The sequence below is a fragment of the Acipenser ruthenus genome, chromosome 14 (assembly GCF_902713425.1).
Source record: "Acipenser ruthenus chromosome 14, fAciRut3.2 maternal haplotype, whole genome shotgun sequence".
In the NCBI taxonomy this organism is placed as follows: Eukaryota; Metazoa; Chordata; class Actinopteri; order Acipenseriformes; family Acipenseridae; genus Acipenser; species Acipenser ruthenus.
In genome coordinates this window covers 13,446,791-13,461,069 of record NC_081202.1, presented here as the reverse complement: position 1 = coordinate 13,461,069, position 14,279 = coordinate 13,446,791, and the positions used below count along the sequence as shown (strand labels likewise).

At 34.7% G+C, this 14,279-nt stretch overlaps 1 protein-coding gene across 1 annotated transcript in view; it reads left to right on the top strand.

The window, feature by feature from the left end:
- The window catches only part of LOC117419965 (semaphorin-3D-like), a 52,966-nt gene extending 40,763 nt beyond the window's left edge, over positions 1–12,203 (top strand). The window contains exons 15-18 of the mRNA XM_034033418.3: positions 2,271–2,428; positions 3,350–3,414; positions 4,606–4,745; positions 9,379–12,203. Coding sequence (XP_033889309.1) covers positions 2,271–2,428; positions 3,350–3,414; positions 4,606–4,745; positions 9,379–9,810 — 795 coding nt within the window. The 3' untranslated portion in view covers positions 9,811–12,203. The remainder of the gene's footprint in view (positions 1–2,270; positions 2,429–3,349; positions 3,415–4,605; positions 4,746–9,378) is intronic.
- Positions 12,204–14,279: the final 2,076 nt, after the last annotated feature.

Genomic DNA, 14,279 nt, shown 5'->3' with positions numbered 1-14,279 from the left:
AAGTCCCTTAGGGAAATTGCTGTCCTCACAGGTCTGTCAAAGTGCACTGCAGGGGACCTCGTTTTGAAAGACCTCCAGGTGCAGTCCTGTAGCCCCACACCCTGGGTGACCTAAGAAATGGGCAGTTCATAGTAGGAGTTTGTAGGAAAGAAGTTCACCTAAAGGTCAGAAGCATTGGCAAGCATAAGTACGGCATGTGGGACCCTCAGTACTATTAAAGGCAAGCTGCCACCTGCAAGCCATTTATTACTTTAGTGAATGGACTTTCTCACTTGTTTATAAAATTTACTGAAATTCAAATTATAATAGAAAATTATACCGGTGAAAAAATAAATACTGGATTTTTTGTCTCTGGGTATTTGTACCTTTAGAACTACACCATCTGAATTTTACTGTTTGTATACTTCCCTTGCTGTGAAACACACTGAACTCTTAACCATCAAGAACTGGACATTTTAAATATGGAGATATGTTTCCAAGCAGCACATACAATATATATATATATATATATATATATATATATATATATATATATATTGTATGTGTAATTATTGCTGTCTTATAAAAATACAAATAAATACATGACAGTGTAACAACCAGGTGCTAAGCCAGAACCTCCAGCTGTGTTGTGCTTTTGAAGGCATCAGGTTTTTTATGTTGATTTTAACATGTTGCATGTATAGACTTGGACCAGCATCACACCTACTTTAGACAAACTTGATGATAACTCAGTTTAGTTTTATGGACCTTTGTCTGTTCCACTTCAAACACTTTCAAGCCGTGTCCTATGCCTCACAGCGCACATCATTAACCAGTGGTTCCATGAAGGAAATATCCCTGTGTCCTTACTTGGATAGCCCAGAACCACTCCAAACAATGAGTAGGAACCCCAGGTGGTGGTAGAGAGCTGCTGCGATGAAATTTCAGATAGCTACATACATTATACGAACTTGTATGGATCTGCAGGCCACAGTGTCCAGGCAGTGATTATAATTTTAAGGCAAGCTCAAGTTCCATGTTTACTATGAGTGTATGGAGAGCCTAAATAATGTTAATTATACAGGGTAATGTGTGTGCAAAGTATAGTATTGTTTATTGGTTTTCAGCAGACTGGGTTCTTCATTGAAACATCATGAAACTTTTTAACTGTGCAGCAGGTTTTACATCTTAATGCAATAGCATGCAGATGTATATCAAGGTAAATAATAAAAAAGTAAAACAGTTAGATGGATAACTTAACACCCTTTGTCTGAGTTCCATTTTCAAATTCAATAAGCCTTGCATATTAATGTGCATACTTATTAACATATCTTTAATTTAAAACAAATATATATGTTTGAGTGTTGGTAATATAGTTATGCTGTGTTATACGTAAGGGGTCTGGTTATAGGATTTAACATAAATACAGATAAACAACACTGCAACAAAAACTAATGAAACCGATGTTTACCCTTTAAACAGTATGCCTCAACACACTAAAATTCCACAAGTTTAGGTAATAACAGAAAGAACCAGTTAATTCACATATTCACAATTTACATGAAACCCCAGGTAAACACAGATTTTTTGACCATCTTTATTTCTAAAAATAAACACTGCACAAGAGGAGAAATAAACACCAAAAAACGAAACCCTTGTTAAAGCAAAGAGAAACAAAATGGCTACTAAAATATACAATTGTACTGTAGCTGTTTCACAGCTGAACAGTTTTTAAGGAATGAAACACATTATAGCACCATTTGTTGACATTTTGTGTTATTATTCAATTAACACATCTTTAATATAGAATGTAAGAAAAGGTTCTTAACTTTAGTTTTAAAATAATATACTGTTTTCATTTTCATCAGTGTTACATTGCCTTTTTGGTAACATTACAATAAGGATGAAGAGGGCTTTGAGCTTAAAATTGGTGACAATCCAAGACTATAGCTTCTCTGACTGGACCACTACAGGTCTTTCAGATTCAGCAGTCCAGAAATGCATGTTTGATGTGATTCGTAGCTGTATAAAATAAACAGAAATTATTCTCATTAAGTAGCAAAGAAGCAATGTGCTGCACAATTAATAGCATTTAATGATGTTTCAACAAAGGACTCAAGTTGAAATAAATACATACAGTAACTCTAAAAGTTGTGTGATGTATTACAGTATTTTGAGAACTTAAAAATATGCACTGAAAATAAAGAGCCCCAACTATAAGTAGGTACAGTATGTACTGTATATTGAAGCGCAATAAGATTCAGCATACCAAATTGTATTTTGATTTCCAGCAACAGTTATTTATCGGGTCCAGGGATGGTCTTGCCCAGCTGTCCCTACACCGCTGTGACATCTATGGGAAGGTCTGTGCTGAGTGCTGTCTAGCAAGAGACCCCTACTGCGCGTGGGATGGATATGCCTGTTCAAGATACATCCCAGCTTCAAAAAGGTATACCCAAAGAACCTCCTTTCAGAAATGAAATCTGCCAGCTTCTCATTGCCATGCGTGATTTCAAGTTCAGTTACCAGTTCATTACTCTTACATAGAATGGGGCAGTAAATACTTTGGAGTTTAGAATTGAAAGGAATACATACACTTATTTAGTGTAACCAATTTGTATTTTAACTTACTGGAAAAAGGTGACATGGAATAATATACAAAGGTGGATTAATATGAGGTGGACTGTTGAAGTTTGTGGTTTCAGTTGAATTCCTAATGAGCTTTTGAGAGTAAGCGACTGCGACTGTGTCAGGGAAAATATGCCGGTATGCTGGATTTCTGAACATTGTTTGTATCTGTCAGCTCAGAAATTGTTAACAATAAGATTAAAAGTTAAGATATGCTTACCATGGGAGCAGCTCAGAAATGACAGATCTAGATTGTATTTGATTATGTTTACATTATCAGATTTCTATAGTAATAATCTTCAGGCATTTCAGTCTGTTTTTTACATATGGTATAGTGGTTTAGTCAAAGAATGGGTACCAAAATATACAACTGTAGATTAGAGCTATTTCACTGTTCAACAGTGTATAACAAATTAAACACACTATGCCCTCAGACGTTGACATTTTGAATATCTGAAAGACCTATTAACCAAAAATATGTTCTTTATGGAATGGGTACCCATTCACTTCATGGGGGGAAAAAACACAAGTATAAGGCAAAAGTAATTATATTTCAAGTGTTTCTCTTTAATTACCCTCTAACACATTGATTAACTTAGTTTATTCCCCATGCATTTTGTTATTTTTTGTCTGCAAGATAATAAAAAAAAAATGTAAATGATGATTCTGGTAAGGAATAACCAGTTTGCTACTGAGTATCTGAATGGAACCTACATAGCCATGTCTGCTATTTCTTCTACAGAAGAGCAAGAAGACAAGATATAAAACACGGGGATCCTTCAAGCCAGTGCTGGGATCTGGAGGACAGTAAGTACTTTAGGTAGTTCTGAAAAGTAAGACAGAAAATAAACATTTGCATGCTGCAGAGGCATGCAGGACAGTAGTCATTCGATTTAATTAGTCTGCAAGGTGAGATGAGGTTAAAAGCTCTATAACTGCTTGTGCAAACCAGTCTGGCTCTCCTGCATGTTACCATGATGACAACATCTTTATTTAGGGAAGTTTAGGTTGGAAATATGCAGGCAATGATATTTCAGATTGCATCATGACTGAAACTGATGGATGAAGATTTTATATTTTACAGAGTACATATAGTTGATATCATTTTACAATTGATATTTTTTACCATGTTTAAAGCATAATAACCATCTTATGTGTGAAATCTTATGTGTGCGTAAATGTGTTTACCAACGTTGCCAAACAACACGAAAATACAAAGTATTTGTTTAAAAAATACTTTTTTTTTCCAAATTATGACATGACATATCCACATGTTAACAATGAAAATAATTTTTGGCAGACATGATAGGGGCATCGGAATCAGGTTTTGCAAACTGCCCGTGACTGGCAGCTGCAGACCCGGGTTTCGGTAGTAGGTTACTGTCGGTGGATTCCGTTATTCTTCTTGCAACAGCTACCGACGCCACCCAGGGAACATTAATAATGCTGATGATGTCATCAAAAAGAGGCGGATTTTCGTTGTTGAACGACTGTATACCCATTCATAAAGTGCTTTGCGACAGTCGCCCATTTGCTCAGATCATTTTATGAATAGTAATATGAACGACTTTTGTTAGTTTTAAACAAAATTTGTTTTATTACGGCAGTCGGCAAGTACTTTTATGAATAGGGCCCTAAATCACTACAGGAAGAGCAATTTAAAAAAAAAAAAAAAACACAACAAGTGCTCTGGCTTTTCTATTCCATACCACATCAGGGATCGTTATTGCTGTGTCACCTGTTTCATAGTGGGCAATAATCCTTACACTATCAGTGCACTAGAGCAGGAATTTTGCAAAGAGATTAGAAACAGATTTTAAAGTTATAATTGTAAAAAGTTGTCAGGATGTTAACAATGAAAAGAAAAAATACAGGTGCGTTATTTAAACAGTTGTAGCAACACCTGGGGGACGTGTAGCGCTATATTTTTCAGAATCCCGCTACTTACTTTTTAAAGAAGCATTTACCTTAATTACTGACCATGATTTCTTTTCCTAGGTATGAGCAATGAACTTGCTGAAGAGAAGCTAATATTTGGTGTTGAATACAACTCTACCTTCCTAGAATGTGTTCCTAAATCTCAGCAGGCATATACTAGATGGTTTCTTCAGAGGTCTGAGGCTGACCATCGGGAAGAGGTATGATTTAAAGATTTAAAAAAGATATCTTGCTGCACCTCCAAGTGGGATATAGCAGATTCTGCTGTGTAAACGTCCTGGTGGAGTAGAGCTGGAAAGTAGCCAAAAGTATTTTATTTTTGTTGGGGCAACCATGATTTAACTTTTTTTTTTGTGGTCTTTTATGCACTTCAGATTGTTTCTCACAGTAAACGGCAGCTGTTTCTATGCATGCACAAGATGAAATGTATTGCTATTAAAAATGAAAAAAGTGAAAATTCAGGGGCATCTACATAGCTGAATTTGGTATTTAAAATCTTATCATATGCTGATCTTCAGCACCATTAATTTGTGGTACAGTGTCCAAATCATAAGTCATTAGGTAAAGTGTTAATGAAACTTTCCTTTTAACTATTCATTTAATTGTACCCAGCTTACTGCACTTTACTGTACTGTATTGAAAGGTAGAATGTAGTTTTGTCCCATGTGTCATGTAATGAAACAACAGCCTGATGAATGACTGGTAACAGAAGCAGACTGTAATATATATATATATATATTCTTTTTTTTAACTAGAAAATGACTGGAAAAAGGTGTCTACTGGTATAGCATTTATCATGGTTAAGCACTTTCATACGGGCATGCAAACATAAATACAGGTGCTGATACTTCAAATGACGCCAAAAGGTATATTAGAGATTTACAAACAGTACTCTAAAAAAATAAATAAATACAATGCTTATTGTCAAGCAGGCAACATTTTAGATTAATTGGGGCAATCTAAAATACATGGTTAATGTAAAATAAGCCTGGCTATATAGAACCAGTAATCCATATTGGTTCAATATAACCATCCTGTTTTGCTGATAATTTATTTTGTTAAAAAGGTTTTTGCTGACTCAACCCTGGTTTTACTTGTCATGTCATTGCTGAACTATTTCTTATCCTGTTTCTTATTGTACTATTATAATGAAAGAGCAAAAATCTCTTCTTTTTTATGATGATCTGTCTTAAATCGTATTGCTTCCTATATTTTAATTAACGTTTTCCTTCCTCAGACATAAAAGGTGTAGTAGAGCACTCGAGGGCTAGCAGTCATTCATGATTAATAGCCCCCGGGTTTAACAGTTTCCTTTGTGTAAGGTTTTGAACCTTTTACAGTGGCAAAGGTTGTCAGTGTTATTGATTGTTAAATTAATTAGTAGCAACTCAATGGTTTACGATTGGAATCATAACTTTCAAGGCGCCTTGCTGTGATTTAGAGGCATGTCATATTGAATTAAACACAGGGATTTCAACCAGGATAACATTGCACAGTACATATCTCTTTAACGCTTTTTCAAAAATAAATTCTTAATGATATCACTCAGGTTATTTTTTCACTGTTTATTTTAGGTTTTTTTGAGAATGCCCATAAATAAGTGTTCATCTAGATTTTTATTTCTTATAGTTTCTAGTTTGACGTGGTATTGCCCAAATGTAAACTTCTGGCGCTCTAAAGTGGCATCCTGAGAGCTTCTCAAATGACACAAAATCATATGGGAAGGGCAGCAGTGTGGAGTAGTGGTTAGGGCTCTGGACTCTTGATCGGAGGGTTGTGGGTTCAATCCCAGGTGGGGACACTGCTGCTGTACCCTTGAGCAAGGTACTTTACCTAGATTGCTCCAGTAAAAACCCAACTGTATAAATGGGTAATTGTATGTAAAATAATGTGATAACTTGTAACAATTGTAAGTTGCCCTGGATAAGGGTGTCTGCTAAGAAATAAATAATAATAATAATAATAATAATAATCACAGTTCCCATTGTCTATTGTCCTGCACAACATGGAAGCTGAGCTCCAAACTCCCTCCAGTGAACACAAGCAAGTAAACATCTAGGCCAGTGCTGTCCAATAGAAATCGCTAACATATTGGACAACAATGGTCTAGGGTGTTTAATTGTTTATTATTATTATTTTGGAGAAACCTATACTACATTTGAAGATTAGTTACATATGTATTTTTTTTCATATGTCATTATATGCAAATTGGTATGGTCTTTGTAAAAAATGATAAATCACATTCCATTGGTAAAATTTCAAACTATTAAAACAATTGTTTCTTTTAATAATGCTTTAGGAAAACTGTTAGCTTTGTTATATTAAGAAAACATTGTAGAAGATTACAATGCTCTTTAAGTGAACACAGATGTAAGTATGCTACAATAAAAACAATATGTATTGACATTACAAATTCTTATAATCCTACTTAGTATTCCCAAGTCACCCATTTACAATCCAGTCCCGTGTGGGAAAACCCAAGAGACCGTACTTGATTGGAACTTTAAAGAATCATTCCTCATCTTCTGGGCAATGTCTCACCCTGAATAACTGCTGCACAATCAGATTATGAAACACAGACACTTTTCCTTAAGGGAAGGAAAAGGGAGGAAACCATTGGGCTGGATCGGAAGCAGTCGCCTCAATTGGGTGTCTCTTGCCTGTCACCTTTCAGGTCTTGGCTGAATCTCAATTCTCCTCTGAATAGTGTATGGGAGGAGACAGGATCTGGACTGGAATTGAGGTTGTCAGTGGATCATTTTGCTGTTCCCTACACCACAATATACCCCTTCACATAGCCAGTTAAGCATTGGATACAAACAGTGCATGCACTATTCTCATCATTATCAGTTGTTTAGTAAACACAACCAAATGTCTAGCCACCGTATAGTTCTCAGCTTCTTTTTTGTCATGACGTTGTTTTGGAGACTTATTCTAACAAAGCAGGTCCAAGAGCCTTTGCATTTTCTGTGACCTAACTGTTTATTTATTTTTCATTGGTCTCCTACTGCCTACGGTCCAGCAGATGGTGCCGCAGTCTATCAGAGCTGTTATGACTGGAAACTCCCAAGTTCCCAGCAATTAAATGGATGACATATAACATATAATTAGTAACATACTTGCTCTGAACAGTACGTGAAATGTTTAACCTACTGGGTTTATTGGGAGTTTTATAGACCTCTAATATGTTTTAAAAATGTATGTAAAGGAAGGAGCGACCTTTTTCTGTGGTGTGATTCCAGGGGAAAAAATAACAGTTTTCTTTTTTGTATTGTGTTTTTTTTTTTTTTAACTGCATGAACTGTGGATAATTGAAAGATAATATGACAGCAAAATACGGGGTACTATATTTCAAAACATAGGTACATTAACATTACACGTAGTTTCACTGGACCCATTTGTTACGTAATGTAATACGTGAGCTTAAAACCAAATTATAAGATTGAGAAATATAGACTGTTAAATATTGTTCTAAATAATGTTGTTCTATACTCACAATCTCAGAATTGTGTGCTAAATATAAGTAGTAAATATTAATAAATGGCAACTACAGCATAACTACATGTAGTTTATAAATCTGTATTTTGGAATGCTTTCAAAATATGTGTAATGCTCTTGACACATTTCAGTACTATGCCTTTTAGTGTGTCAGCCCTGTTTAGTACCATACATTCCAGTCCTGCTGAGAGTCTGAAACTGAGGAGAGTGGTTGTACCCTGGGGATGGAAAACAAGAACTTGAGATATCCTGCACAAGTTTTTTCAACACACAGTGTTGGTTACTGACAGGTAGCAGCCATGGGTGAAACTTCAAACTGTTCACTGTAAATACTACCAGCAGTCAATTTTAGCAGTGCTGAGGAAGTGGCATGTAAATATGTAAAATGTTAATAAAAATCACACCATTCTTGTCTGGGATAAGATGTACCATCTATTTCAAAGTAAACAATTGCAAACTTTCCTGTTAACCTTCAAGGTGAAAGTGCTTAAACTTACTAGTGCTGATTTGGTTAATTCTATAACTTAAAATTACAGGGCACTTTTTTTTATCAACTAACTTTCTGTATGTTCCATCTTTCACCTCGGAGGCTGAAGTGAAGTATGCTTTGAAGCTTCTTCTTTCCTACTGGGCAGCTGTATTGTTTTAGCTCTGACAGGACCATGACATGTGATTCATTTGTAAAGAGGGAGCTATCTAACAGGTCATAAAAAATGGTTTAGAAGGTGCTGACCCTTTACCTGATGCCATCACTGTCTTAACAACAGTCTTATGCCATCTTAATGTAGAGGCATTTGGTTTGTAGTGTTAACCTTTGCTCCTTTAATCTGCTAGTCCAGTTGCCATGAGCAATTTGATTGTTCATTAACACTCTAAAGCAAGAATGAGAACGATTGTAAATAAATGGTAAATGCATAGCTTGTTTCTACATAGATTCCTGGCTTGAACAGCTATATCTACAATAACACTAGCTTATGACCAAATGAATTCCTCTTTTGCCTGTGAAAAGTCACCCCTATACTGTTATCGGTTGTCAAAATGTCCCCCCAAACTATGAGTGAGACAGAACCAAGCCCTAATATCTAGGGCAAGCAACTTTAAATTCAACCTGTTGGATCTTAATACAACAACCACAAAAACATATCGTCATCTCAACTATTTTTTTCAGTAGCAATACACCTCTTAAGACATTATACTAATTAAGTAGTCTTAAATTATGCAAGCCATTTTGTTTTTTGAAACTTTAAAGCCATTTAAACTTGTTGCATTTGGGAAAGAAGTCCCTCTTTTATGTGTTGAACACTCTTGTGCATTCATCATGTATTTTTGTTTTAGGTAAAGCCTGATGAAAGAGTAATGAAGACAGAGCTGGGCCTCCTGATCCGAACGCTGCACAAAAAGGATACGGGGACATATTACTGCACTGCCCAAGAGCACACCTTCACCCACACAGTCGTGAAACTCAATTTGAAGGTCATTGAGAATGAGCAAATGGAGAACACACCGAAGGCAGAAGATGAAGAGGGACGTGCCAGAGATAGTACACTGGAGTCCCGCAACAGATATAAAGATTATCTCCAGCTGCTAAGTAGCCCAACCTTCACTCTAGATGACTACTGTGAGCAAAAGTGGCACCGTGAGAGAAGGCGGCAAAAGCACAGAGGGTCAGCTGGCAAATGGAAACACATGCAGGAGATAAAGAAAAGCAGAAACAGAAGACACCACACTCGTCACCCAAGCCGCAATCCTGAAGATGCTGACACATAAATTAATTTGCATCTCAGGTATTTTGTTATCACCCAACAAGACCTTGTGTACATTCCTAAAGAAGAACTTGGATATATAGTTGATAAAATTGTAGTATCATAAAGCCACTTCAACTGGACATCCAACTAAAGGGACCTTCAACCTTAAGAATGTCTTTCAAGCTAAGGAACTATTTTGTTCAACACATCTGTACATTAAAGGCTAACATCTTGGTCTGTATTCATGCTATGTAATTGTAAATATTCACGCTTGTTCCAAGGGTATGTGAGACCAAGCATTCACAGGTGCTTTTTTGACTAATAATTGGAGCTCAACCATAACCAAACGATTGTTTTGTTGGTATGAAACTTATTTTAATATTGTTGTACAAATTCAAGGTGATATTTTGCAGCTAGTGAAGGAAAGTATTAACATGCACAAGACATTTTTAAAATAAAAATAAGTAATTGGTTTGTATATCATGTAGATGTGTTTTTGTATTTACTATATGACAAATTAAAAACTGTTCATTATGTCCACCTTTTGACTGTACATAATGTAGAAGATTCAGTTCATTAGAAAAAGTATTTTTATGTATACATTTAATTGGTGATGCCTTCAAACAATTGCAGTTTCAGTATTGGTCTAATCAAATGCTGAAACCCACACAGCAGTCTTTTAAAACAGTGCATTTCCAGTGTTCTTCAAATGAATTCACAATTCATTATTTATACAGGTAGTGTGGATGTATTTCAAGTCAGCATTACGTTTGCAATCTCATATTATACAGTATGCATAGATTTTATAAATTCCCATTATAACTTGGCAAATCTCCAAAAATGCTGTATTTAAAATAGTTTGGTGTTAGCTTATATTTAGAGAAAGTTGGCTGGTGATTTCTGTTAGACTGGCCATGCTTTATTTTAATGGGATTTTCTTTTTTGTTTATTACCAGTTAACATTAAGCTTACTAACCAGTTTATAAATGTAGCTCATTTCCTGTTACTAAAGTAACCACGTTATATAATACAAAAATGTATAGTTTTATAAAACCTGGTTTCATTTGAAAATAATTACTACAGTTACATCTTTAAATGTACTTTTAAACAAATTTGACCCAATATCAATAACATTAATGACTTGAAGTTGATAGTTTTAGATAGTTTACTACTTATACAATAGACCCCCATTAATTCGTGCAGATTGGGACCGATTTGGGCCCGAATTAGTGAAAAACACGGATTAGCTGAAATTGAGTTTACTGTTTGGGAAATTCCTGCGCTATTAATTCAAAAATTGAAAAATGCAATAATACAAATAAAATATAATATCCCATCAATGGTCAAAATACATACTGTACATAATCAGCGTTGTTCAGAGGTAGAGAGAGCTGGTTTAAAAAAGTCACTGATCTTGAGTCTTTAATTGTCGTAAGTGCTCTTCATATTCAGACTGCCAGGCTAAGAGTCTTGAGTCTGCTTTCTGCTCGCTTGTCACTGGTTTCAGTAACAACAATACAGTGCTGTCCATTGGCTTGCACTATACTGCACTTAATTAAATTAAGCAAATAAAGCAATACAATGATTAATATATAATCATACATTCTGAATGCATCTGTTTTTAGCTTTATCTATTATTAATGTTTAGTTTATATTGCATATTGACCTCAAAAAGGTTTGAAACAGTTAATAAACATTTATGGAATATAAATAACTAAGCATTTATGAATACTTGTAATTTGGCTGATGCAAAAGCCACACCTGTGTATAAGCCAAAATAATACATTTTATATTCAAAGTACATCTGTTCAATGTATAGTTTTTTTTAAGCATGCCAAAGTGAAATATGAACCCTTTGTTGCATACAATTTAGACTGCACTGTTGAATCACTGTTGCATGATGTACACAAAGATTATGAGAGTGTATGCTACAAATGGTTAAGAACAAACCATTTAAATCAAGCAAGGAAACAAAGTTGATTTGAAATAAACCTTTTTTGAAACTTTTTAATGAAACCAGTTGTTCTTTTTCATTTGTTAAATTGTAAACGGTCATAATGCCACACACAATCACATCAGTATATAAGTCACACAGTAGGTTGCCTCTTTCAAAGAAAACTACAAAGAAAATTGATTAATTCTATTTTTGTTGGTGTTGGTATTATACACAGCTATATACAGTACACTTATGTTATCTGATATTTGTAATTACCAGTTACACAAAGTGCTTTAAGTACATTTTAGGATAGAAGTACAGCCATAACAGAGTTTCTAGCTACTGCCATGCCTATTCATCTCAGAAGCTCTTATCATAGAAGCACAGTGGCTGTGATTCCAATGTGCACTTTCAGAGCTGTGGCTGTTACAGAGCAAACAATGTCACTTTAGATGAGGTATGAATTTGTATGTATATCATTGTATTAAACAATAAAGTATAAGATGTGGCAGTTTTTAAATGAATAAAATGGCTTGGCTGGATAAGGAGAATGGTTTATTATTCTTTACTACTATAATACCAAATGGCTAACACACATATAATGAATCAACATAAGAAATATACAGGAAAGGAAAAGTTACAGTAATTTGGACTGCTTGATTTTTCTAGAAACCATGTAATTTGGTATAATACCAGTCAGGCAGGTTATGCACAATGTTATGTCTGATCTTGATCACTTAAACCAGGTAGATTTCAATCATGGGATTTGAAGCATAGTCCATTCTGATTGTGTTCAATAGGCAATACATCTGTTACCTGTGGTGACAAAATCATGCATCTCACACCACCTGTTATTTTCACCCCATAGGTATTTACTGTGTTATTGACAGATGGTAAAATGTGATGAAGAATGTTTTTGTAAATTCCATTAAAGCTTGGCTGAGGTTCCAAGAGGCTCAATGACAAGCCATTCCTTCAATCAGCCCTGTACTCGCCTTTCATGTCATGGCTCTGCGCACCTCCACCACCTTATCGCTGTTTCTCATCCCTCTGGGGAAGGCTGGGACATTTCCCCCAAGCGGCATCTCATTTATGAAGAGGAAAGGCCAAGTCTCCCAAATCTTAAAATGCATTTCTTGACTCTATGCCTATTTGAACATGCATATGTATGGTAACATTATTCCAATAATGATCGCCAACACTGTTGAAATTCAAGTTGGTTCTGTATGTGCTACTGCAGCAACTGTTTACTTATGAGGATAGAGAAAGAGGATTATCATAGAAAACCAGTCATTCCTTGCCATCTAGAGAGCAGTTGAAGTATTTAATTTCACAGCTTGACAGCTTAAAAAAAACTCTTCAAACCTTCAAGAACTATTTGGAACAAAGGGCAAGAGCAGGTACAGAGCGTTTTCAGGGGATGTGAATTCTCATGCAAATATGTATATATTCACTCATTAAATAAAAAAGCTCATGAAAACAGAATTTGAAACTTGGCACTGTGCTTTAACATGCTGTGTATAGATGCAAAGCCACTAATTATATATATATATATATATATATATATATATATATATATATATATATATATATACTTCATAATAGCCAATTGTAAGTCGCCCTGGATAAGGGCGTCTGCTAAGAAATAAATAATAATAATAATAATAATAATAATAATAATAATAATAATAATAATAATAATAATAATAATAATAATAATAAGGACCATTGCATTGCTTTTGATACTTTTTGTGAGTTTTGATACTATATATATATATATATATATATATATATATATATATATATATATATATATATATATATATATACACATGTAATACAATGCATAACTAAATAGTTTGGAAAACCTCTGGTAACTTATTAGTTCATTATATATATTTTTCAATTAGTATGATTTATCAATACCCTTTAATAATATCACTAAATACATAGGGAAACGGATGAAAGAGGTCCGCCATACAGCTGTTTTACACATTTGCAGATGTTTAGATCATTAAAATTGACCCCTTGATCTTACAAATGTACCTCATTTAAGCTGGTTTGGAGCATTCATTCCAAGGGTAAACTAGTTATTTAATTCTCATGCTAGTTTTTGGAAGTTTTGGAATTTCAACTATTTACCACTTTGACTAAGTTCAGACCTCTTAAATCATTTCATTTGTCACCTGAACGAAAGATGTAAACAAAAATATAACCTCTGGAGCAGAAGGATATCGATATCTTTTTTTCTAGTTTTCATTTCAACCTGATGCATTTTCTGCTAAATGGAGTACCTTTATCCTGTTAAGCGGCAGCACTGCAGGGGGTTAAGGTGGATATTTTAAACTTTTTGATCTGGAAAGATTTAATGGGGTCAGATGTTAAAACAATTACCAGACTCTCTGGGGAGATGTGTCTCTCTAGTCACCACTGTAGATGTTTTCTAAATTAATGTTTTAATGTTTAATTCATTTTGGCAAAATATTTCCAATTGTTCAAAATCTAAGTGGCAACTTCTTTTCTAGTATAAGCTGCTTGACTAAAAAAAAAAAAAA